General features: G+C 33.8%; 1 protein-coding gene across 1 annotated transcript in view; it reads left to right on the forward strand.

Moving 5' to 3' along the window:
* SMC2 (structural maintenance of chromosomes 2) overlaps positions 1 to 24,692 on the forward strand; it is a 47,699-nt gene that overhangs the window by 4,423 nt on the left and 18,584 nt on the right. Inside the window, exons 4-18 of the mRNA XM_081102928.1 lie at positions 1,376 to 1,414; positions 4,233 to 4,343; positions 4,522 to 4,566; positions 6,813 to 7,046; positions 7,242 to 7,391; positions 10,312 to 10,545; positions 11,924 to 12,083; positions 12,572 to 12,689; positions 13,290 to 13,428; positions 13,917 to 14,036; positions 16,386 to 16,590; positions 18,462 to 18,597; positions 21,103 to 21,227; positions 22,027 to 22,220; positions 23,265 to 23,408. Coding sequence (XP_080959054.1) covers positions 1,376 to 1,414; positions 4,233 to 4,343; positions 4,522 to 4,566; positions 6,813 to 7,046; positions 7,242 to 7,391; positions 10,312 to 10,545; positions 11,924 to 12,083; positions 12,572 to 12,689; positions 13,290 to 13,428; positions 13,917 to 14,036; positions 16,386 to 16,590; positions 18,462 to 18,597; positions 21,103 to 21,227; positions 22,027 to 22,220; positions 23,265 to 23,408 — 2,154 coding nt within the window. The remainder of the gene's footprint in view (positions 1 to 1,375; positions 1,415 to 4,232; positions 4,344 to 4,521; positions 4,567 to 6,812; positions 7,047 to 7,241; positions 7,392 to 10,311; positions 10,546 to 11,923; positions 12,084 to 12,571; positions 12,690 to 13,289; positions 13,429 to 13,916; positions 14,037 to 16,385; positions 16,591 to 18,461; positions 18,598 to 21,102; positions 21,228 to 22,026; positions 22,221 to 23,264; positions 23,409 to 24,692) is intronic.

Below are 24,692 nucleotides of genomic sequence, written 5' to 3' on the forward strand. Positions count from 1 at the left end.
TTATTTATTCTGTTGGTCTTTGGGCACCTGTTAAGAAATGGGGTTTTAAGTTATTTGTACTGATGTGTTCTAACGTGTTGTATACATTTGAATTTTGAAGAACATCTAGAAGTAATTTTCCTTGATTTACTTGGTTACTTACTAGAAGAACAATATATGCTCACTCTATAAAAAATTTTTAAATGTTGTCTTAGTATTTCATTTAAAAATATTGGATTAAAGTATTTTATTTTAAATATATATTAAATTTTAAATAATTTTCTTCTTTTGAGACTTATCCAAATGAAAAATAAGAATTAATGTTATCTTGCCTTTATATTATCTCACTTGACCCATCCAGCTATCCTTTGAGAAAGTTAAGGCAAGATCAATGGCAGGATCCTGATGATACCAAAATAAAATTATTTTCAATACATCACAGCCTCAAAATTGAAAATTTACTTCAAATGAAACTAAATCTTAAGTAATATTCTCTTGAGAGTTGAATAGCAGGTCTTTTTTTTTCTTTTTCTTTTTTTCCTTTTTTTGTCTCTGAATGATTTTGGTGATTTTTCTAGCATTGAAAGAAAACATTTTACTATTCTATTTAAGGCCTAAAACAGCCTGCAGGCTATATAAGGCCCTGGAAATCATTTGGTCTGGCCCTGCCAAGGCATTAGTGATGAGTTAATTAAATGACTAAATATAGCAGACTAAATATTAAGTTGATAATTTTGTATGGCCCGAAAATGATATTATAAATATCCAAATGCCCTTGGTAGAAAAAAAGTTTCCTACCCTTGGCCTAGAAGTATGCAATCTATTTCTAGAAATTATTTTGGATGGCTGTCTTTCAAAAAGACCAGGAAATACTTAATAATTATACTAAAAGTTTATTGATATGCCTGTTTTGAAATTGGCAAATTCTATATCATTAGTATTAACTGTTGCAGAAATCTGGGCAGAGTTAACTTTGTATCTATCATTTATTAACTTCTGTAATTTATATCACTCTAGAATTATAAGATACCTTCAGTCTCAAATAAAAGAAACATCTTTTATTGTGTGCAAAACAGGAGTGGGGAACCTTTTTTCTGTCAAGGGCCATTTGGATATTTATAACATCATTCCTGGGTCATACAAAATTGTCAGCTTAAAAAAATTAGCCTGCTATATTTGGCCAAACATTTAACTCACCCCTAATGCCTTGGCAGGACCAGACCAAATGATTTCGCGGGCATATTATACAGTCCACAGGCTGGACATTCCCCACTCCTGATATAGAAAAAAGAACTCCCAGAAGATTGATGTATTAGGATACAGTAGCTTCAGTGCAGATAAACATATATGCGTTTAACTTGTTATCATTATGGTAAGTTTACCATTTTATTTACAGGGCCGGATCACAAAAGTATTGAATATGAAACCTCCAGAGGTAAGAGAACTACTTAATGGACAGTAAAAATAGTAATAATTATATATTGTTTTAATCTTCTAGATAATCAATTTTTAGTATGCTTTCTTCCATTATTCTGGAAAACATTTATGTATGAATGATTAGTAAAGAAAGTAGTTTTTTTTTCAACATTTGCCCAATATTTTATTTTAATTTTATAACATAACCATCTGAGCCTTAGTTTTTTAATCCATAAATTGGAGTCAATAATCCTAACCCAAGGATTTATAACAAAAGGTGTAAGACAATGTTAAACAGATTTTAAAAACTATTGATTGAAATATAATTGATATTAATTTCAGATGCACAACATAATGATTCAATATGTATATATTGCAAAATGATCATTATAGTATATTTAGCATCACCACACACTTATAATTTTTCCTTGTGATGAGAACTTTTAAAGTTTATTCTTTTAGCAACTTTCAAATACAGTATTAACTAAAGTCACCATGCTATACATTGTATCCTCATGATTTATAAATGTTATAACTAGAAGTTTATACCTTTTGACTACATATTTCACCCATCTCCAGTCCCCTACCTCTGGCAACCACCAATCTGTTCTCTTTATGAGTTTGGTTTTTGTTTTCTTTTTAGAAAGAATATAAGTGAGATAATACAGTATTTGTCTTTCTCTCTCTGAACTTTGTTTAGCATAATGCCCTCAAGGTCCTTCCATGTTGTCACAAACAGCAAAATTTCCTTTTTTTAAATTGATGAATTACATTCCATCATATATACAGGCATACCTCAGAGTTATTGTGGGTTTAGTTCCAGACCACTGCAATAAAGCAAATCATCTGGTGGAGGGTCTTGCCTTCAATTGGTAAGAAGTAGGACATCTATGAAGTGCAATACAGTGAGGTATGCCTCGGTACCTCACTGTTTAATTTATCAGTGGACACTTAAGTGTTTCAATGTCTTGGCTGTTGTAAATGCTGCATTGGACATGGTGGTGCAAATATCTTTCCAAGTTAGTGTTTTTCCTTTGCATAAATACCCCAAAATGGAATTGCTGCGTCATGTGGTAGTTCTATTTTTAATTTTTTGAGAAACTTCCAAACTGGGAAGTTTTTCCACAGTGACTACACCAATATACAATCCCACGAACAGTGCACAAGATTTTCCCTTTCTCCCATGTACTTGCCAGTACTTTTTATTTCTTGTCTTTTTTATAATAACCATCCTAACAGGTATGAGATTACATATTATTGTAGTTATGATTTGCATTTTCCTTATGACTAGTAATGTTGAGCACCTTTTCATCTACCTATTGGCCATCTATCTTCTGTGGGAAAATATTCGCACATTTTCTGCCCATCTAGAATTGGATTATTTGTGTGTTTTTCTATTGAGTTCTTGGTGTATTTGAATATTAACACCTCTTCAGGTACATGATTAACAAGTATTTTCCCCCGTAGGTTGTCTTTTCATGTTGTTGATGGTGCCCTATGCTGTGCAGAAATTTTTTATAGTTTGATGTAGTCCCACTTGTTAATTTTTGCTTTTTTTGTACTTGCTTTTGGTGTCAAATCCAAAAAGTCATTGCTAAGTTACAGTACTCTTAGTAACTATTGTTGGTAGAGTGAGTAACTTGTAGGATACCAGGGTCCATCACTACAATTACTAATTTCAAGGCATTTGGGGAAATGAAAGGTATTGAACCAAATAATTAAGTTTTCTCTGTAATTTTTGCAGCTTCTGACATCATAATGATGGCAAGAATGTCAAGGAGCTAATGACCTATGCTTTCTTCTAGGAGTTTTATGTGCCCAATGTTAAAATAAATTTTGAATGTGTAAAGCAATTTTCCTCAACCGGTGTTTCATATCAGAGTTAAACCCTATAGAAAAATCCTACAGAAAAAGATTTGAGTGAAATTAATTCATTGCCTATAATGGATTACTTAGGGCATATTTTCTCTTGGCGCCCCCTTGAGAAGAGTTGGTATGAAGGAATGAATGTTTTTTAGAGAACACAGGCTCATTAGTTATTGAGAAGCGCTAATAAGACTGATAATTGATAATACCTTTCTAATTTGAATGTGGGGCATGTTTATTTCCTTTAGATAACATCTTAAGGAAAAACTTCTAATTTGAAAACTGCCAAATACATAGAACTCAAAGCGAGTTCCAGAGGAACAATCCTCTTGAGGTAGGGATTGGTCCTGAGTAGAAGCTTCTGAAAACTGAGTGCTGGAAAAATTTCACTTCTTATACAATTATAATTGATTAATATTTGCCTTTTTAAGAGTGCCTTTCACATGAATTAGCAGTGCTCTGAGATATTACCAGTACTCTGGATGAAGAAACTGAGGCACAGAGAAAATTATGTTATTTGCCCAAGTCCTTGAAGCATGTGCCATGCTTGGGATGCAGATGTTATGCCATGCTTCATCCTTCTAGGCACAAAATGGCTCAAGTCTTACTTGGGACAATTTTAAGTAGAAACTTCTAAAATGAAAGCTGAATGGTGTTAGCCTTTACTTTTTTTAGGCTTATATTTGAAGGAAAAGAGGAGTGAGGAATTACTGGCTTTCAAATTTAAAAGAAATGTACTCTGGTATAGCATAAGGTTTGATGTTAGAATTGGAGTGACAGCCAGAAATGTTTCTGGAATGTGAAGGTTATGGCTAACATGTACATTTTTATGCACTTATCTTTTATCATCCATTTGGGCCATTATTTTGATAAGCTCTTAGTGTGGTCAAGGCTTTAAGTGATATAATTAATGTAAATTTCAATGAGATTTATTGTCTTAGATTCTTAAAACAATAAAATTCTCTTTCTAGATTTTGTCCATGATAGAAGAAGCAGCTGGAACCAGGATGTATGAATACAAAAAAATAGCTGCCCAAAAAACTATAGAAAAAAAGGAGGCTAAGCTGAAAGAAATTAAGACGGTAATTAAATTTATATAAAACAGTTTTAGAGAAGAGAGTCATTTTGCATTTAAAGTTTCTCTGCTCTAAAGATGGAAATCCCCTCCCTTGTTTCAGTTTTCCAGTCTTCTGTACGACTCCTTTTTTAAATGTTTTAAATGATAGTTTACATACTGAAAAATTTTATTTGATTTTTCAGATACTTGAAGAAGAAATTACTCCAACCATTCAGAAATTAAAAGAGGTATGTGTATATATATATATGTATATGTGAGGACAGCAAGCTAGAATCTCTCAGTTTGTGATGTATCCAAGATCATATACATAGGGATGAAATATGTACTACATCTTAGGGCAGTGATGGCGAACCTATGACACGCGTGTCAGAGGTGACACGCGAACTCATTTTTTTGGTTGATTTTTCTTTGTTAAATGGCATTTAAATATGTAAAATAAATATCAAAAATATAAATCTTTGTTTTACTATGGTTGCAAATATCAAAAAATTTCTATAAGTGACACGACACCAGAGTTAAGTTAGGGTTTTTCAAAATGCTGACACACCGAGCTCAAAAGGTTCGCCATCACTGTCTTAGGGATTATTTTCTGGGATGAGATAAAGAATTAGAGTTGGTACCCCATACTTAGCCTTCCACTCTAGAGAACATGAACTTTATATCTATTAAGTCATAATGATTTTGGATAATCTTAGATAATGATATGCCAAAATTTAATACTTTGAAGAGAAATCTAGATTTTTTTGGATAATTAGAATTGCACAGAACAGCATTTCTTAAAGATACAGAACTCTTAGTAACTTCTAGGATATAAGGGCCATCACTACAATTACTACTTTGAAAGCATTTGGGGAAATGAAAGGTATTGAACCAGGTAATTAAGTTTTCTCTATCTTTGCAATTTCTGACGCCATAATCAATGTTTCAGGGAAGGTACATATATAGCACATTTTTAAAGTTAGGCATTTAAAAATTTATTAAATTCTTATTAACATTTGAAATTCTCAAAGTTCTTCTGAATCCATATAGTCGAATAAGTGTCACTTGAAAAACTGAAACATCGTGATCTTGAAGGTACCCCGTGTGCATGATTTAGTGGAAAACACTAGATTACAGTTTAAACTTAGGTTTCACACCTGATTTTGCCAAATTCTTTCTAAATCTGACAACATGAAAAGGTCATTTATTCTGAATTGGTTTCTTTGTCTGCATATTAGGAAATTTAATAGTTACTTTGTGTGCCCCAGATGGTCCTTATGGGAATCAGGCTTAGTATTGTGTAAGTGCTTAGAATAATTACATGAATGAATGTTGGGTAGGCATTTAGGTAATAGGAGTGCTTTGTATTATGCCATCCAAATAATAAAACCCTAATATACAAATCGACCAAACGGTGGAACAACCAGTTGCTATGACACGCACTGACCACCAATGGGCAGACACTCAATGCAGGAACTGCCCCCAGTTGGGGCCCCCAGATTGCCCCGCTGGTCGCCCCACAGATCAGCCCTGACCACCGGCCAGGCCTAGGGACCCTACCCTATATATTGGGATCAGTCTCTTGGAATTAAAAATTAAAACCTGGCAATGCTATTCTAACACTGAAAGAACAGGATGATGCAGCGATGACAGGCATGGACTCTGGCTTGCACATTTTATGGTCAGCCCTGATTATGACACTTATAACTATGTGACAAAGCCATTTACTTAACTTCTCTCTGCTTCAGTTTTTCCACCCATAAGGTGGGGAAACTGGTACTACTGCCTTTGAAGGATCATGTTATGTACTACTTTTTATAATCAGGGCAAAAAAAATGTAGCTGCCCATACAACAGCAAGATGCCTTTTATCTGTATGAATAGTATGGGTACTTGTGCATGCAGCGTCCCAGATTGAGAGAGGGATGTCCAGTTGCCAATAGGACACCCCCGAAGGGTCCCAATTGCGAAAGGGTGCAGGCTGGGCTGAGGGACCCCGCCTTCTCCCCACCGCCCCGTGCATGAATTTCGTGCACCAGGCCTCTAGTTTTATATAAGGTACTTAAGTATCTGCAGATTTTTGTATCCACAGGGGGTCCTGGAATCAATCCTTCGTAAATAAAGAGGGATGACTAGACTAGAAAAATATATTAATGCTGTATTATTGATAGTTGTAAATGTTGTATTTTTAGACTTATGAACCCCAGTGTATGCATCTATATATTCATATTTCTATGTTAATTCCAACTGACTGATTATGTATTAAAAGAAATAGCCACATAGGATTCACTAGACTTGGTGTAATGTTATCCAAAAAGGCAGAGTTCTGATATTATTTCAGGTTTCCTAAAATTTATAATCCATGATTACTTAGTCTAAGACAAAATCTGTCATGTCATGGGAAATTTTATACATGTTGCTGCAGTTTGATTCTTTCCAAATTTGTTTAAAAATATGAATTCTGAATTGTGCTTTATTGCTGATTTCTCTTTCAGGAAAGATCTTCCTACTTGGAGTATCAAAAAGTAATGAGGGAAATAGAACATTTGAGTCGTTTATATATTGCTTATCAGTTTTTGCTTGCTGAAGATACCAAAGAACGCTCAGCTGAGGACTTTAAAGAAATGCAGGATAAAGTTCAAAAGCTTCAAGAGGAATTGTCTGAGAATGATAAAAAAATAAAAGCGCTTAATCATGAAATAGAGGAGTTGGAAAAAAGAAAAGATAAGGTTAGACATACATGTACAAATACATAATATAGCCTGAGCAAATGCTAAATTATATACAATGATTATTTAGGATTGATTCACTGGGCATTGTCAGTCTAATCTTTTAGAAAGTAACTTATGTACAAATCATATAAGAAAATGATGACATGAACAAATTTTAAGTATTTTGATTTAATTGTATATATTTGATTACAGGAAATTGGAGGTGTACTCCGATCTTTAGAAGATGCTCTTGCAGAAGCTCAGCGAGTTAATACTAAATCTCAAAGTGCCTTTGATCTCAAGAAGAAAAATCTGACAGGCGAAGAAAACAAACGCAAAGAACTGGAAAAAAATATGATTGAGGTAAGCAAATAAGCTTAATTTTATGTCACTAGTAGTATACATTCTATTTATATTTACTGAGTGTCTGCTATGGGTCAAGTGTACGTGTTTGGGTTGGGTGTGTAGCAAAGGACTAAGTGACAAAAATGGGCAATGCCTTCTGTGTCTTCATTCTAGTGAGGAAAATGATAAAGAAAATAAATAAATGAGGTATATAGCATGTTATACTATGATAACTGATGTGGATAGAAAACAAAGCAGGGGAGAGGTTTGGGAGTATATGAGAGAGGGGTGCAATTTGGGCTTTTAAGTTGGGTAGCCATTGAAGGTCTCATAGTGTGATAGTTCATTAAAGACCCAAAGGATGTCAGAGAACCATGTAGATAAATTTGGAGGCTGTGGGGAAAGATGGTCCAGGCAGAAAAACAGGAATTTCCCCAGGGCCTAACAAGAACATCAGTGTTGTTGGTTAGCGCCAAGTAGTAGGAATGTGGAAAGATAATAGGATGTAGGTTCACATGTAGTTTTACAGGGCAGTGTGAAGGACTTTGACCTATATTTCCAATGACATGGGAAGCCACTGGAGTTGGTTGAGCAGAAACATGATGTTTCTTATTTTAGTTGGACTGCTTGTATTGTGTTTTTTAATTTTTAGATTACAGTTGTTGACATACAATATTATATTTGTTTCAGGTGTACAACATAGATATTAGACATTTATATAACTTGATTTCACTTAGCATAATACCCTCTAGGTCCATCCATGTTGTAGCAAATGGCAAGATCTCATTCTCTTTATGGTTGAATAATACTCCATTATATATATGTACCACATCTGTATCTTGAGATGGAGCCCTTGGAAAAATGCAATAGAAATGGAGTGTACTGAGAAAGTTGTGACATTTTATGCGCATCTTAAGGGTAGGTCCAACCAGAATGACCTGGAGATTGGCTGTTAAATATAAAAGGAAGGAGTGAAGGAAAATTCTAGGTTTTGACAGTTGGACCTAGGATTACCATAAGCTGAGTGGAGAATAGGAAGAAGTATAGTATGAATTTGATGGGCTTGAGGTCCCTGTTAGACATCTAAATAGAGATGTTGAATCCAGGTTAGAAATACAAATCCAAGTACATATGTTGGCATGTCCGAAATTATTGACTCTTTCCCTGAATTCTAGACTCAGGGAAGCTAGATAAATTCTAGACTCATTAGTCTAGCTTCTTAATAGTTTTACATGGGTGGCTAACAAAGTCTAAAACTTAACATATCCAAAATAAAATTCTTAAATTTACACCGCCTACCCAAACCTGCCTATATTATTGAATTTTTCTCATACCGGTAAAGGACACCACTGGCAACCTAACAGTTCTGTCCAGAAATCATAGGGTCCTCCTGGATTTCTCCTTTTCTCTCAAATCCTATATCTAATCCATCAGCAAATTCTGTTGGCTTTAAAAGTATATCCAGAATACAGGCACTTTTCATCACCTCCATCACTGCTAACCTGGTATAAGCCATTACCTCCCATGAGGGATACTGCAATAGTGTCCTTACTAGTTGCCCCTCCTGCTCTATAGTCTGATCTGTACAAAAGCTAAAATACAAATTAGATCACATCATTCTTGTACTTAAAACCTTTAGTGGTTTCAAAGTTACAAGTATAATTAAATCCAAGTCTTTACCATGGTTTACAATACTATATGGTCTAACCCCTGGCTCCTTCTTACCACTTGCTCATTGCTCCAATTACAATTCCTCCTAGTATAGCATGGCCACTCCTTTTATTTCATTTAGGCTTCTGCTCAAATGTTATCACAAAAAGACCTCTTGTCATTCTTCTTAAAATAATAGCCCCCCCATCACCTTCCATCCCTTTACTTTGCTTTGTTTGCTTACTATGTCTTCCACCCTAACATATAGGCTCCCTGAGGAGTCTAAAACAATACATAGTTTTGTTTGGTACATAGTAAACATCTGGTAAATATTTATTCAATCATGAATTAAACAGGTGGGCCGAAATTTCTGATTTCTAGTCACTTTCATATAAACAGTATAGATATACATATTTTTTAGGGCTGGTATCTTTCATAAAAAGGTGTTAAGTAATGCTATCCCCACAATTATTTAATGCTTAAATTTTATGGCCCTTAATAGTTTATAAAAATAATCTTAAAAAAAATTAATTGATTTTTAAAGAGAGGGAGAGAGCTAAACATCGTTTTGTTATTCCATTTATTTATGCATTTATTGGATGATTCTTGTATATACCATGACCTTGGATCAAACCTACAACCTTTGGTGTACTGGGATGACGTTTTAGCCAACTGAACTACCAGGCCAGGGCCTAAAAATATTTTTATATACACGTTCTTAATCCTAAAATCTCTACTTTTAAAAATGGTGTAGGATGGCTATTATAATTATTTAGATTTAGAAACTGATTTTTAGTTTCTTCAAGTGGTTTAAATTTGCAATTATGTCAGCGCATTATCTCTCAGATTTGACTATAACATATGAAAGTATTTCTAGAAAGATAAGAAGCACATATTTACATCCCCAGTAGTGGGTGTGCAGGAGGCAGCTGATCAATGTTTCTCTCTCATCGATGTTTCTAACTCTCTATCCCTCTCCATCTCTCTTCCTCTCTGTAAAAAATCAATAAAATACATTTAAAAAAAAAAAAAAGGATCTGGCCTGGGAGACAAGAAGCCTACCTTTCATTAAAAAAAAAAAAAAGGCAGCACATTTATCCTAAAAATAGAGCGAATTTCAAAATGAGAATAAAATGTTTAAATTATTTTATTTAAGGTGACATTTTCCTTGTAACCATGCCCACCTTCAAATTGCAGTGAAATTTGATGACATAAGTATACATATGTATTAGAAAATAGATGTTTCTCCTAAAATATAACACTTTTCAATCTGAAACTCTTCCTAAAGGATTCTAAAACTTTAGCAGCAAAGGAAAAAGAGGTTAAAAAGATAACAGATGGGCTGAACACCCTTCAAGAAGCAAGTAATAAAGACGCTGAAGCTTTGGCTGCTGCACAACAGCACTTTAATGCTGTTTCCGCTGGCCTGTCCAGTAACGAAGATGGAGCAGAAGCAACTCTTGCTGGTCAAATGATGGCCTGTAAAAATGACATAAGTAAAGCTCAGACAGAAGCCAAACAGGTAAATATAGACATTAAGCACTATGTGATTACTTTTTTTGTTTTTGAGAAGATGCTTCACATTTATGCTTTGTTAAAAAATAGTCAGATCAATGTCAAGGATCTTGTTTATTTTATTCTGCCACTTTATAGCATTTACTGTAATGAAATTCTAATATGTGGATTGCTAAATATTGATAGTTTAAAGATGCTTTAAAACCTAAAATGCCTTTATAGGTTAATTGAAATTGTTAGTGTAATAAAGGCTTTATTTTGTTTCCAGCAGTATATGGAATATTTGCGGTTAGTCAATTTTATATATTTTTTTGCTGTATTTATTGGCATCATTAACTTGAAGTACTAAGATTTAACAGGAACAGAAAAGTATCCTCTCCATTTCTATGCCCAACACATCTAGTTCTTAAAACCTTGGTTCTAAAACTTGACAACATACTCTTTGGAAGTATCTCCACTTCCCACCTACCCCCATTCTAGTCTTTGGTTTTCCTACTCTGATTTCATAATTTTCAAAGGCTTGTCAATCTATTAGAATGGTTTTCAAATGTTTAGATAGTTGTACAACTCTTAAAGTCCTGTGAATATAAGACTTTTGATAGCAGAAAGAAAAAAATGTATATATACACATTCTTTGTTTGTAATGGAAGACTCAGCTCTGAAAATATATACGGACATGTGTGTGTATTGTATATTAATCCAATTGAAGTTTTTCTATCACCTATTTGCCACTTTTTTATTCAACAAAGATGATCACAAAATATTTGTTAAAAATCAATAGCCAAAAAACTTTGAAACCCTCTCGGTTTTCCTATAAACTTATTTGTATTGGGACAAGCCCATCGTTATTCAGTTTTAGAGGGAGGATATACCCATATAGAGCTTAGAATACTACTTCATGGTTTTAAGGACTAGTGCTCAATTATATAAACTAGCATTTAAATTGCTGTCAATTTAGTTTCCCTTTTTCTATGTAATGTTATTTCTCATTGCTCAGTATAGCTTCTCTTGTTAGATTGTACTAATGTATATTTGTGACTGTTGTCTAAGTGGAAAGGAAGAGAACTAGAGTTAGGATTTTTAGCTTTCTATTGTGTTCTTAATTTAACCAGCTAATGACAAGTATTCTTTGATATAATTTGAACTAATTCATTTCATATTTTATAATTATTAAAAATATGGATTTAAATTGCAAGTTATTTTATGGTTTATGTTAAACATATTAGTTTTTACTCTGAGTAGTTTTTTTGAGGAGAAAATGTTGGGAAATGATTGATCTGTTGGGATACTAATCCAAGTGGCCAACAGTTGCATTTTCAAGGCTGATTCTCTTAAACCAATCTGAACTATATGCCTCAGATGGTCTGTTACATTTTTCTTTGCAGGCTCAGATGAAATTGAAACATGCCCAACAAGAATTAAAGACTAAACAAGCTGAAGTTAAGAAGATGGATAGTGGCTACAGGAAGGATCAAGAAGCTTTAGAGGCTGTGAAGAAGCTTAAAGAAAAACTTGAAGCCGAAATAAAAAAGCTAAATTATGAAGGTTTGCCTTTAAATACATACTATTAAATCATTAGGAGGTAGTGGTGGTTGGTGAAACTAACTTAAAAAAATAGCAAGTAGGAAAAATTTTTATCCTATTAATGAGTATTAGTATAAGAAATGTTTACAAATATAGTCTCAAAAATTCTAACTACAACGTAGTGCTTAGAATTTTTGAAGATTCACTAAGAATTTCCTGCTCCAATCACTCTGATCTGACACTTAAACTCAAAAATGTCATTTGTATATTTCTACTTCAGTAGGCATTCAATTCATTTGTTATTTTTTGGAATAGAAATTGTATTATTTGTCAGAAATGTCTACTTAACACAATAGAAATTTGAATGTTAAGCATGCTTTTTATTTAATACTTATCATAAATTTGTATTTTGCTTCTAGAAATGCTTTGGAAATAGAGGTTACAAATATTTTCCTTAAAACAGAATATTTTAAGACTTGGTTTTAATTTACTTATGATTTACTGTTTAGAAAACAAGGAGGAAAGCCTTCTGGAAAAGCGCAGGCAGCTGTCACGTGATATCAGTAGATTGAAAGAAACATATGAAGCTCTCTTGGCCAGATTTCCCAATCTTCAATTTGCCTACAGGTATGAGATTTAAATCTTGAACTTTAACATAGTAATAACCAAGATCTCTTTTTATTTTGGCTGGAAGGCAGTCTTAAAATTTCATGGACATTAAGATTTTTGTATGAAAATTATTGTGAACTGCTTTACGTTAATTGCAGTGTTTCAGGTGTGGGCAGGGGAAATTCTTGTGAGATTTAATGGCTGTTAATGCCACCTATTTTAAAACCAAAATGAGAGGAATTTAATCTCAATCCAAAGTTTCTTTAAAGGTTTTCTATCATTAATGATAAATATCTATATTAACATTTTACAGTTTGCTTTCCTCATGGGACTTTTTTCATAGAATGCTATGGTAATTATGTATTACAAAGATTAGAAAGTCAAAGTTATTTTTGTTACATTGAAACAATATGTACTAAAAGATCTTTTGATTGATTTAAAAACAATAGCTGGGTAGTCATCTGGGACATTTTCAAGTTTTTGTTTTGTTAAATCTATATGATTCTTCTGTCAGTTTAAAGTGTTGTCGAAAAGAGCTCCTGAGTATTACTATATATATATATAATTTTTTTCTATTTTCTTATCTAAGATTGACTTTTGTCAACTTTTCCATTTTAGGGATCCAGAGAAGAACTGGAATAGAAATTGTGTGAAAGGACTTGTAGCTTCTTTGATTAGTGTGAAAGATACTTCTGCAACCACAGCTTTAGAATTGGTGGCTGGGGAACGACTCTACAATGTTGTAGTAGACACAGAGGTAAATTGATTTTAATAAAGGAAATTTGTAATTGCTGTTCAGCTTGATAATGATATGCTGCTAGAAGATTTGGGTACTTTTTTGATGTTGTAAGCTTCTTCCAAAGTTGCTTATTTTTACAAGTTAAAACTTTTCAGTTAATGACATTTTTACTATATTATTATATTTGATTAGAGGCCCAATGCACAAAAATAGTGCAAGGGGCTTGGCCCTCGCAGCCCCAGCAGCCTCAGGTCATTCTGCTGTTCAGTCTAATTAGCATATTAGCTCTTTATTATATAGGATTTAGCTGTATTTCAGAGGAAGTCTCAAGCTCACTCAGGAATCCAGAATGTATATTATCAGCCTTAGACTTTTAATTGTTCAGGATAGTAGGCACTAAATATTTATTTGATTATGGATTCCTAAATGTGCACTCTCCATTCAAATGTTTTCTGTTATCATTAATAATATATATGTATTTTTATTTCACATGCACTGTGTTTTAGGTTACTGGAAAAAAGCTACTAGAAAAGGGGGAACTGAAGCGTCGATACACTATAATTCCACTCAATAAAATTTCAGCCACATGTATTGCTCCAGAAACCCTGAGGGTCGCTCAGAATCTTGTAAGTCTTACATGTTTTATCTCTATTTTTAAAATTAGAGAACATTAATTTTGGGGGACTTAATCATATGCAGAACTGCAAAATTTTTTTGCTACCATGATTTAAAAATTAAGATAAAAAGTATAGTTGGTGTTTCAAAGTTGTAGTATTAGAATCTCTTTAACCCTTAAGTCAAGTTACATAACTCTCAGGTGATAGTAAAAACAGTACTCTCCCCATTAAGAAAGGACCCTACATACGGCCTTGGTCCTATACGATTATAATGGAGCTCAAAAATTTTTAAGGATTAGTGAAGTCCTAGCCTTAGTAATTTCATAGCACATATTACACAAGTACCTAACCCTTGTGTTACAGTTGCCTACAGTATTTCATACAGTAACATGCTGAACAGGTTTGTAGCCTAGAAGCTGTAGGGCAACAATTTGTTACTCTTAAATAGTCTATTTGGTATAAAAATATTTTAGGCTTGTTAAGAAAGTAGAAGTTACCCTTTGTAAAAGATATTTTCATTTGTAAGGGTGAAGAGGGGAGTGACACCTTACCTCTAGAAACTCATATCAGTGTAGAAGACAAGGAATTAAATCTACATAGCAAACTTACCTTTGTTTACTGTGCTTTTTCTGGTAACTTACTCTCCCCACCCCAACATCTTTTGCCTTGCACTGAAGATGGTATTTAAGGTAAGATGGTAAAAATGCTGGCTTCAGCTATTTTGAGGAGTCAGTTTTCCAGGTCTCTTCCATGTAAACAGGAGGTATATATGTTATTAAACTTTTGTTTCATAGGGATGTCTCAGCCAAGAACCAGAAAAGTGAGGGGAAAACTGTTTTTCCTCCCCTACAGATCAATAGGCTAGTTGTGTAGTAGGCTCAACCATCTAGGTTTGTGTTAAGTACACTCTATGACAGTGGTCGCCAACCGTTCGGACCTCACAGACCACCAGTGGTCCTCGGACCACCGGTTGGCGACTGCTGCCTATGATGTTTGCACAATAAAGAAATCGCCAAACAATGCATTCTTAGAACATATCCCCATCATTAAGTGGCTCTTGATTGTATTGAATTTCTGTTTTCTGAATAATTAGAATTACAGTTTATTAATACCAGAATTCTTCAGTTTTTTTCATGCTAGGCACATGTAAACTGTCCACAGCAAGACCGTATATGGAAGGTGTCTGTTGATCTTGCAGAGATGCTTCTCTGTTAGAGTTCTTCTAAGTGCCTTTCAATCTGTGGATATACAAAACACATGGCAGAGATATTCAGTCAGCCGTTGAGAAGTAGTAGCTAACTCCTACCCCTGGTATGACTACTAGTAAAATAGCAGATGAGTATAAGAAAGTTCATTTAAACGGCTATTAACGACTGTATAACATTCAGCAGCAGAATCAGCTTATTGAGTAGTTATTTCAAGTGCAGGAGTTGAAAAGACTGAAACCTCACAGTGCATTTGTAATTAAGATATTAAATGGATATTCAGTATATTTGCTGAAATTTTGAGAAGTCTTCAATTAAAACTACTTCAAAGTACAATTGTGTTGATCTATACACTGTCAGGGGATGGAGATGAGTGAATAGTAATTGAAAGGTGGTATTTTGGGTTAGTACTTCCTTTACTTTGAAGGCTTTGAAAGTTATTTCAACCTTAGGTCCAGTCCCAGTGTCAGCAGTAAATTGGGATTTCAAGTAACAGTAAAAATACAGCTAAATCCTTTAGCCAGATGTGTTTAATGTAGCTGCTACGTCACGGTACAATTCTGAATATGTGTTACATAGAGCCTCCTTTATTTTGACTTCTGCTGCTGCTAACCTTCATAAAGAATGCTTAGTTGTTCTAAAAGACGGGCAGAGATGGACACTGTAAATAAAGTCTGACAAGACACAGTTGTATCAAAATAAAGGACAGGGATTTAAAAAAATTTTTTTACTCAATTATTGTGTTTTTATTTCGGTGGCTGCCCTAGCATATTTAATTTAAATGAAAAAGCATTCACTGTGGAACCACCATATTACTAATAATTGAAACAAAACATTTTATGTCAAAATGTTGGTCCAGCATTGCTATACTTTAATTAAGAAAGTCTGTTCGAATAGTCCAGTGTGGATTTAGAAACTTCATAGTGGCCCCTCCTTGCTGGAAACTCTCAATAGGTCTTTCAGGGTTTAAATTTGGAAAAAAAAAAATTTTCCTAAATGAAACTCTTGAGATTTCCATAGCATTTTAGAAAGTTCTAAAGGAATTATTTTGCTAGATAAGTATTACCTAAATTTCTATTGTAGCAATTCTTACTATTTTATAAAATAATTTTGAAAGGAAAGTAGTAAGTACACATCTGTTTTTTCCCCACAGGTTGGCCCTAACAATGTTCATGTGGCTCTTTCCCTGGTTGAATACAAACCGGAACTTCAGAAAGCAATGGAATTTGTCTTTGGAACAACATTTGTTTGTGACAATATGGATAATGCAAAAAAAGTAGCCTTTGATAAAAGGATAATGACTAGAACGGTAACTCGAGGAGGTGAGGTATTTGATCCTCATGGGACACTGAGTGGAGGTAGGTATTATATCATTTGTCCTCATAATTCTATGTGGTAAATAGGATGGGACCTTTTATTATCTTTAACAGAAAATAGTAGGGTTGGAATGACTTAATCCAGAGTTTTATTACTAATCTAGAAAATGGGTTCTCCTTTGAATACCTACCACATGAACAGGTATTTAATAATATTGAGAGATTACATGATGTCATAGTCCTCAGTGAGCTCTAGTCTAAGCATCAATCCTAGCTTTTTTTATTCATCTCAAGTAAAACTATTACTGTTTATTTTCTTTTGCTTTTTGCCCTATCAGAATATTCTAGTCACTGGGAAATGAAGTCTTTTCCCCCCCAGTATATTTGTGGCTTAACCACCCATTTCTCCTTCATCAAATATGTTAACTTCTACTTTGTGTATATGCCACTGCTCCTGTCAAAATAAAATTAAATTTGCCCTGGAGATGGTACTTTTTTTAATGCTTTAAGAAAGGAATTCTTAGATAATGACCATATGCTTCTTGTTTTAATGTTTACCACATTGAGTTTACAGATCTGTATCAAGTGATCTCATAATATCAAACACTGAATAATACTTACTGTCTACTAGGCAGTGTTGTAAGATTGTGCTGTCCAAAATAGGAACTGTTAGCCACATGTGGCTCTTTGCATTTAAATAATCAAAATTAAAGTTAATTTCCTCACTTGCACAAGTCACATTCTCAGGGCTCAGTAACCATAAATGGTTAATTAATGGGTAATTGGAAAATGCAGGTAGAGAACATCTCTATCACGCTATAAAAGCATATTCTAAGGGCTTTAAATAATTAACTCTTTTAATCCTTATAGCAACTATGAGGTAAGCATATCACAATCATCTCTCATATACAGTTGTAGAAAGTAAGGTACAGAGTTGTTAAATAACTTACTAATAAGTGGCAAAACTCAGAATTTGAACTCTAATAATTAGAGTTCGTGCTTTTAGCCAAACCAAGAGGTAACACCTCTTACATATTAGATAACAATTTCTTTCTAGGCCAAGAAGACAAGAGTCAACAAAATGAATCCGATGATCAAATTCCCCGGTACACAATAAGATGACTAGTAGTTACAATGGAAAGACAGACCAAATATTTTTAAATATCTAAAATAGAAGAAACTAGATTTCATTGATTTGTATGTTCTTAAAATTCCTTCCAAAGGGATGGCAAATGTGTAACCCCATATCATTAACAAAATGCTCATAATGGCATTGCTAATTAACCTATGTATTTTATCAAACTTACAGAGTTTTCTTGCCAATATAACCTCAGCCTGTCAATGTCAGACAAATACAGTTGTTTATAAAGTGAAACCAATTCTCTCTGCTATATCAGAGCCCGGACAAGATTATGGTATAACAAACAGCCCCTAAATCTCAGTGGCTTACAAGTGGTTTTTTTTTGTTGTTTTTTTTTGTTGTTTTTTTTTCATGATTATGCTACAATAACTGTAGGTCAGTTGTCTCTGCCCCATGCTAATCTCATTCTGGAACCCAGGCTGAAGGAGAAATGGGCGAGGGGGAAAATGTGGTGATTTAGGTGCTGTCATTTAAGGCCCACTTTCAGAAGAGGCACATTTACCATTTTGTTGACCAGATCAAATTACATGCCTAACCCCGATCTTTATGAGTAGGCAGGGACAGTGATTAGCTTGAACAAATAATCCACCACATCTACTTAGAAGTACTTACCAAGTATGTATGTTGTAAGCTTTAAATGAAGTAAATTCTATAATTTCATAAGCTCATTCTAAAGGATTGCATATGGAATCATTTCAAGTATAATTCTCTTAGAAAACTTCTTATTTACTAAGTATGTGATAACTTATTGTACAATTTCAATTTCTATCAGGTGCTCGATCCCAGGCGGCTTCAATTTTAACCAAGTTTCAGGAGCTCAAAGATGTCCAAGATAAGCTGAGAATCAAGGAGAATGAACTACAGGCTCTAGAAGAGGAATTAGTAGGTCTTAAAAACACTGCTGAAAAGTAAGACCTATTGAATTAAGCTACATATATTTATATATATTCTTTTTGGTCAAAGATTTTGCATGGTAGAAAAGGAAAGAAAATAATACCTTTATTTGAAGAAATGCAACTTTGTCTTTTTTTCAGACTATCCTTGGTTTTTTTTTTAGTTGAATAAATTGTTTGTTATGCAGGTTTTCTAATAAAAAAATGTCTTTGTTATAAGAAATTAATTAAACAGAGGAAAAATTAACCAAATATTCTCCTTTCCCTTTGAGATGTACTCTGGAGGTTGATAGCAGATACTTGGTCCTTGATTTGAATGAAATGACACAGTTTAGCATTGATCAGGTGTCTGCACTGACTTTAGCAGCATTATGGCTGAACTATAGCTATTGAAAATTATTAGGTTGCGTACGGAGGAAGTAAGTTCATGTCAGAAAGTCACTGCTAAAATTAAAGTGTCCTTACATGTTTCTTCTGTGGGTGTAGATTATAGGTATGTATGTTAACCTTTCAATATTACTTCTGTTTATGTATGGTACAAGGTATATGCATGTTATAATATTTTCAAAATTGGGATCATGGTGTTTAATGTAACCTCTTTTTGTAACTTAACATTACTCACTTTTGAGTGCCTCTTCCTATGTGCCAAATACCCTTATTGGAGCTGGAATATAGTGATGAATCAAAGAGATAAATCTCTTCCTTCATCGTGTGTGTGTGTGTGTGTATGTGTGTATATATATGTATGTGTGTGTGTGTGTGTGTATATATATATATATATGGAAACAAACACTAAAGAAGGTTAAATGGGTAAAGTGTGTTAGAGAAATGCTAAGTTCTAAGGAGAAAAAAGGACAACAGGAAAGGAGATATTGAGCTGTCCAGGGCAAACAGGTGCTGAAATTACATATTTGGTGTTCAGGGAAAGCATCGCTTAGAAGGTGGCTGTTGAATGATGTGAGTGAACTCCACGTGTGGTTATCCTGGAGAAGAGTCCTTACTTGCTTTGAAAGGCTTCAGTAGTATAAACACTACAACTTACAAAGTACATTATATGAAAGTGTAATTTTTTCCAGTCCCTCTGAAGCTGGCAATTGGCAACTGAGATAAAATTAAAATCAAACATTTTATTTAGAATTCATAACGCTGAATAAAGGTTTTTTAAAGATCTACATAAACTTAGAAATGAAATTTGTAGCATTCATTTAAAATTATCAAAGCTTAGAATGGTAACAAGATATTTAGGATACTATGTATATTGAAGAAATTGTTATAATCAGTCAACATGGTCATTCCAAGATACAGTATATCAGAATGCCCACTTTCAAACATCATATACATGTTTAGCCTGCTTTTACCTTCAGTAACATAAATTAACCATAAAGTGACTGAACTTTTTCTTTGAGAAAAATGCAACAAGATTTTCCTGAGCTCTGTGTGGAAGCTCTGGCATGGCAGTGAGTTTGTGCTCACATTTGGCTTAGAACTGTTAGCTTTGTTCAGCAGTATTGGATCATTTATTTTGCAGAATTGTCCTGTAGATTTGTAGCATTGGGGTTAAGGAAACGAAGTAGATTTTGAAAAATATGAGAATGGAAGGGTCAAGTAAAGCTATTCTTTCATAGACCATATCAGGAACATAGCCTTTTTTTTTTTTTTAATTGATGTCAAGCAGTTTGAGGCTACATACACATAGAAGTATTTGTTTTATACTTTTTCCTCAAATTTCATGATTTTCTAATTACTTGAAATTTAACTGTAGCTGAATTAGCTACATACTTTCTAAAGAAATAACTAAATAGCCAGAACTGGGGTAGATCACAGCGTTTGCAAGGAAAATGCATTGCAAATGTTTACTCTGTGTGCTGTGCACTTTTAAATTATGTCTCGTTAGAAAATGTAGGGAACATTTTTTTTTTAACATTTGAAAATGGAGATTACTAATCAAATTTTAAAAAATTTTAAATTTGTGTGTAAATATGCACTGAGTGGCCAGATTATTGTGACCACCCCATCAGTACTTCATTGACACTTCCAAAAATACTGAATATTGAAAACTTCTTAAGCAAATACTCTCAAGGTTTTATTATTATTATTTGCATAACTAATTCACTTCATTGTACTGATGGGGTGGTCATAATAATCTGGCCACTCAGTGTATAGTATTAATCTGGTGTGTTGTTTTTTTTTGTGGAGTTTTTCCTTTCGGTAAGGATTAGTAGGAAGGGTTATTTTTAAGGAAGCCCTATTTCATTCAAAGATGATTGTTATTGTTTTCTAAAAATAGAAGTATTGCTGTAAATAATTATCGGTCTTGGTCATTTCGAGTTGTTAACCTCCAATGACCAAATCAACCTTGAATTTAATTGATGCCTCAAAACTAGTCTTGTAACCAGTGGTATCTTATATTGTTTATATTTAGTATGTGAGTTTATTTTAGGTAAAAGCCTGTAGTTTGGATGCATGTCTCAAACATCAGAAAAATTATGTTCATTTGGTACAAACATCTCTTTTTCTAAGGTATCGCAAACTAAAACAGCAGTGGGAGATGAAAACCGAGGAGGCAGATTTATTACAAACCAAGCTCCAGCAAAGTTCATATCACAAGCAACAAGAAGAATTAGATGCTCTTAAAAAAACCATTGGTAAGATGAGGAACTGTACCTAATGTGTTTCTGATAACCATACTTGAGGTATTTAGAGCTTATCTTTATTATGTAGTTATTTGAATTATCTTTAAAACTTATTTTAATTATTACATGTTACGATTACTGTATTGCCAAATTCTGCCCATTTGTAGAAGTACACATTTGCACTAGTGGCATATGAAAGTCCTCATTTCTCCAAATCCATTCCTGTTCAGACTTTTAAAATTTTCCAGGTTCTATCAGTGTGTAATTTGTGAGAGTAACATACTCATTCTCTCTTACTTTATTCTTTCTTCTTAAATTTAGAGACAATATTTTTACTATGCTTATCCTAGACATGTTTTCACAGTATTTCTCTTGAATCAAAATAAGTGAGCGATGAACACAACATTGTTTATAGAATTAAGTCTAAGCTTTCTGGCGATTATAATAAAGGAAAAATATTATAGTTATTCTCTTTGTTCTGGTTTTAGGAAGCACACAGATATTAAAAAGATCATAGACCATCTTTTTAATATAAGTTATAGGTTAGGGTTTATTAATTTCATATGATTGGAAATAATTTCATTATAGATCTCCAGATAGTTCAAGTATGGCTCTTATGCAGGATCTGTGTTTCAACATACCATTTCTAGAATAAGGTTGGAATAGTTTTGTTTTGTTTTGTTTTTTAATTTCTAGCCTCTAACTTTCCAGACCATTTTTTCTATTAAAAGTTGACTTTGTAAGCCATTATCTATAACTGTTAATAGTTGAAGTACCTCAGTTAGCCACATTTGCCTACTTTATTAAACAGAGGAAAGTGAGGAGACCTTAAAAAACACCAAAGAAATTCAAAGAAAAGCAGAAGAAAAATATGAAGTATTAGAGAATAAAATGAAAAATGCAGAAGCTGAAAGAGAGAAAGAGCTGAAAGATGCTCAGAAAAAACTTGATTGTGCCAAAACAAAAGCGGATGCTTCCAGCAAGAAAATGAAAGAAAAACAACAGGTAATAACCTTTGTTGAAATAGAACCAATCTTTTAACATCAACACAGAGCTAAAGGTGGTAGAGCACCAGCAGTTGGCCTTATTTTTCAGTATTCATCACAGAATTTAAAAACAATGAGTACTTTTTTAGGAAATATATTTTGTTATGTCATATCAGATTCAGTATTTATTTTGTTGATCACTTATGTGAATGTATACTGTGAAAGAATGATGTAGGACAAAGCATGCTGTATTTATGGAATGCCATTCGATTGTAGGTTGGTGATATTTGATTATATCTTTTGGATAGTACCAAAGCTGGGAATTAAACCTAGATTTTTTTCTGACTCCAGTGTCTATGTTCTGAATCACTGTTCCATAAAATTTCACTTTTCTTCATAGTTATTTTTTTAACTCATGCTTTTGTCATTAAATAGCTGCACAAATTATTTTCTAATGATAAGAAAGGCTATAATAGGAAAGAAGAAAATAGAGAAACTAGTTTTTTTACATTGTTTAGAAAAGGCTTTTACCTGTACTTAATGTATCTGTTATGTAGGATTCGATATTGTTTTCCCCTATAGGAGTAAAAGGAAAATAGTTCATGCAAAGTTCCTTGAACTGGTAAAAAAATGACAAATGTATGTGCAATATTTAAGTATAGGAGAGTAAATTTTATTTTCCCTCCCTTCTGGTGAAGCAGTTTAGATATGTTTTAGGTCAGTGATGGCGAACCTTTTGAGCTCAGTGTGTCAGCATTTTGAAAAACCCTAACTTAACTCTGGTGCCGTGTCACATATAGAAGTTTTTTGATATTTGCAACCATAGTAAAACAAAGACATATTTTTGATATTTATTTTATATATTTAAATGCCATTTAACAAAGAAAAATCAACCAAAAAAATGAGTTTGCGTGTCACCTCTGACATGCATGTCATAGGTTCGCCATCACTGTTTAGGTAGTTAAGCAATTAAGCTGTTGGTCTTACTTGCATGAGAGTCTTACTAATTTTGTTGATATGTAGTATTTACTTTTCAGTAGTTAATGCCCTGTGTTTCTTATAGGAAGTTGAAGCTATCACTCTGGAACTAGAAGAGCTCAAGAGAGAGCATGCATCCTGTGAACAACAGCTTGAAGCTGTAAATGAAGCCATCAAATCCTATGAAGGTCAGATTGAAGTGATGGCAGCTGAGGTGGCTAAAACTAAGGTAAGGTTTATTTACCATATTGAAGAAATTGCAAATGTTCATCTACTTATATAACATTGGCTAGAAGACATTTAATTAACTTTAGAGGTCTCAATCTCTTCACTCAAAAATAACTACTGATCCAGAAAGAGTCCTGAAATAATGTTACTAATTATTTTAGTCCAGGTTTATTCAGATAACAAAAACTACACAGTAATTTGAATGGGTAACTTTTAAATTAAGAACATTATTAACAGTAATAGGAATTTGGAATGATGTGGGATCACTAAGGGGTTTAGAGAACTCTGAAAATAGGAACAGCAGATAAGGGAACAGCTATTACCTGTAGGGCTGAAGCAGTGTCCCCATGGACGAAATAAATCTGGAAAGAGCCCCATTCCACTGCAGGACTGAGAACCAGATGTAGTTGGAGAAGACCTGACTGTGGCCCACTGGTGAGGTTTGGAGAGCCAGGGAAAGCCCTCTGTAGGAAAGTGCTGTGTGGGCGGCGCTTGCTAAGAAATAGCTTTCTGTGATGCCAGGGGAGACTGGCTGTGGGGAGGCGCCTAGCCTGTGAACATGCTGAGAAGCCCCCTCACTGCCATGAAGCTTGTCCTTGAGAAAAGCACACCAGACAGTAAAGCCCCTTCCTTCTACACCAGCCGTGGGCAAACTACGGCCCGGGGCTGGATACGGCCCGTTTGAAATGAATAAAACTAAAAAAAAAAGACCGTACCCTTTTATGTAATGATGTTTACTTTGAATTTATATTAGTTCACACAAACACTCCATCCATGCTTTTGTTCCGGCCCTCCGGTCCAGTTTAAGAACCCATTGTGGCCCTCGAGTCAAAAAGTTTGCCCACCCCTGTTCTACACAGTGTCCGCACAGCATCCTTTCCTGATGAGGCATAATATTGTAGCTGGCGAGGGAGACTTCACGATAGCAGAAGCAGGCAGTGGATTTGGAGTCAAGGGGGATTCTTAGGGTATGTCTTTATTATTAGAGATTGCCCCTCCTGAATATTGGATACCCTCTTGTCCCTTTTTGTGATTTTGACTTTGAATTCTGTTGTTTCATGTTAATAAGTTATAATTGACATTAGTTTCAGGTGTAGAATATAATGATTAATATTTGTATATATTGCAAAATGATCATCAAAGTAAGTCTAGTTAACATCTGTCACCACACAGTTATATTTTTCATGTGATGAGAACTTTTAACTTATTCTCTTAGCAACTTTTAATTATGCATTAACTAGTAATCACGCTGTTCAGTGTATGTACTTTCATTTTTGTGATATAA

This window comes from Myotis nattereri (assembly GCF_964212035.1).
Source record: "Myotis nattereri genome assembly, chromosome: 12".
NCBI classification, from domain to species: domain Eukaryota; kingdom Metazoa; phylum Chordata; class Mammalia; order Chiroptera; family Vespertilionidae; genus Myotis; species Myotis nattereri.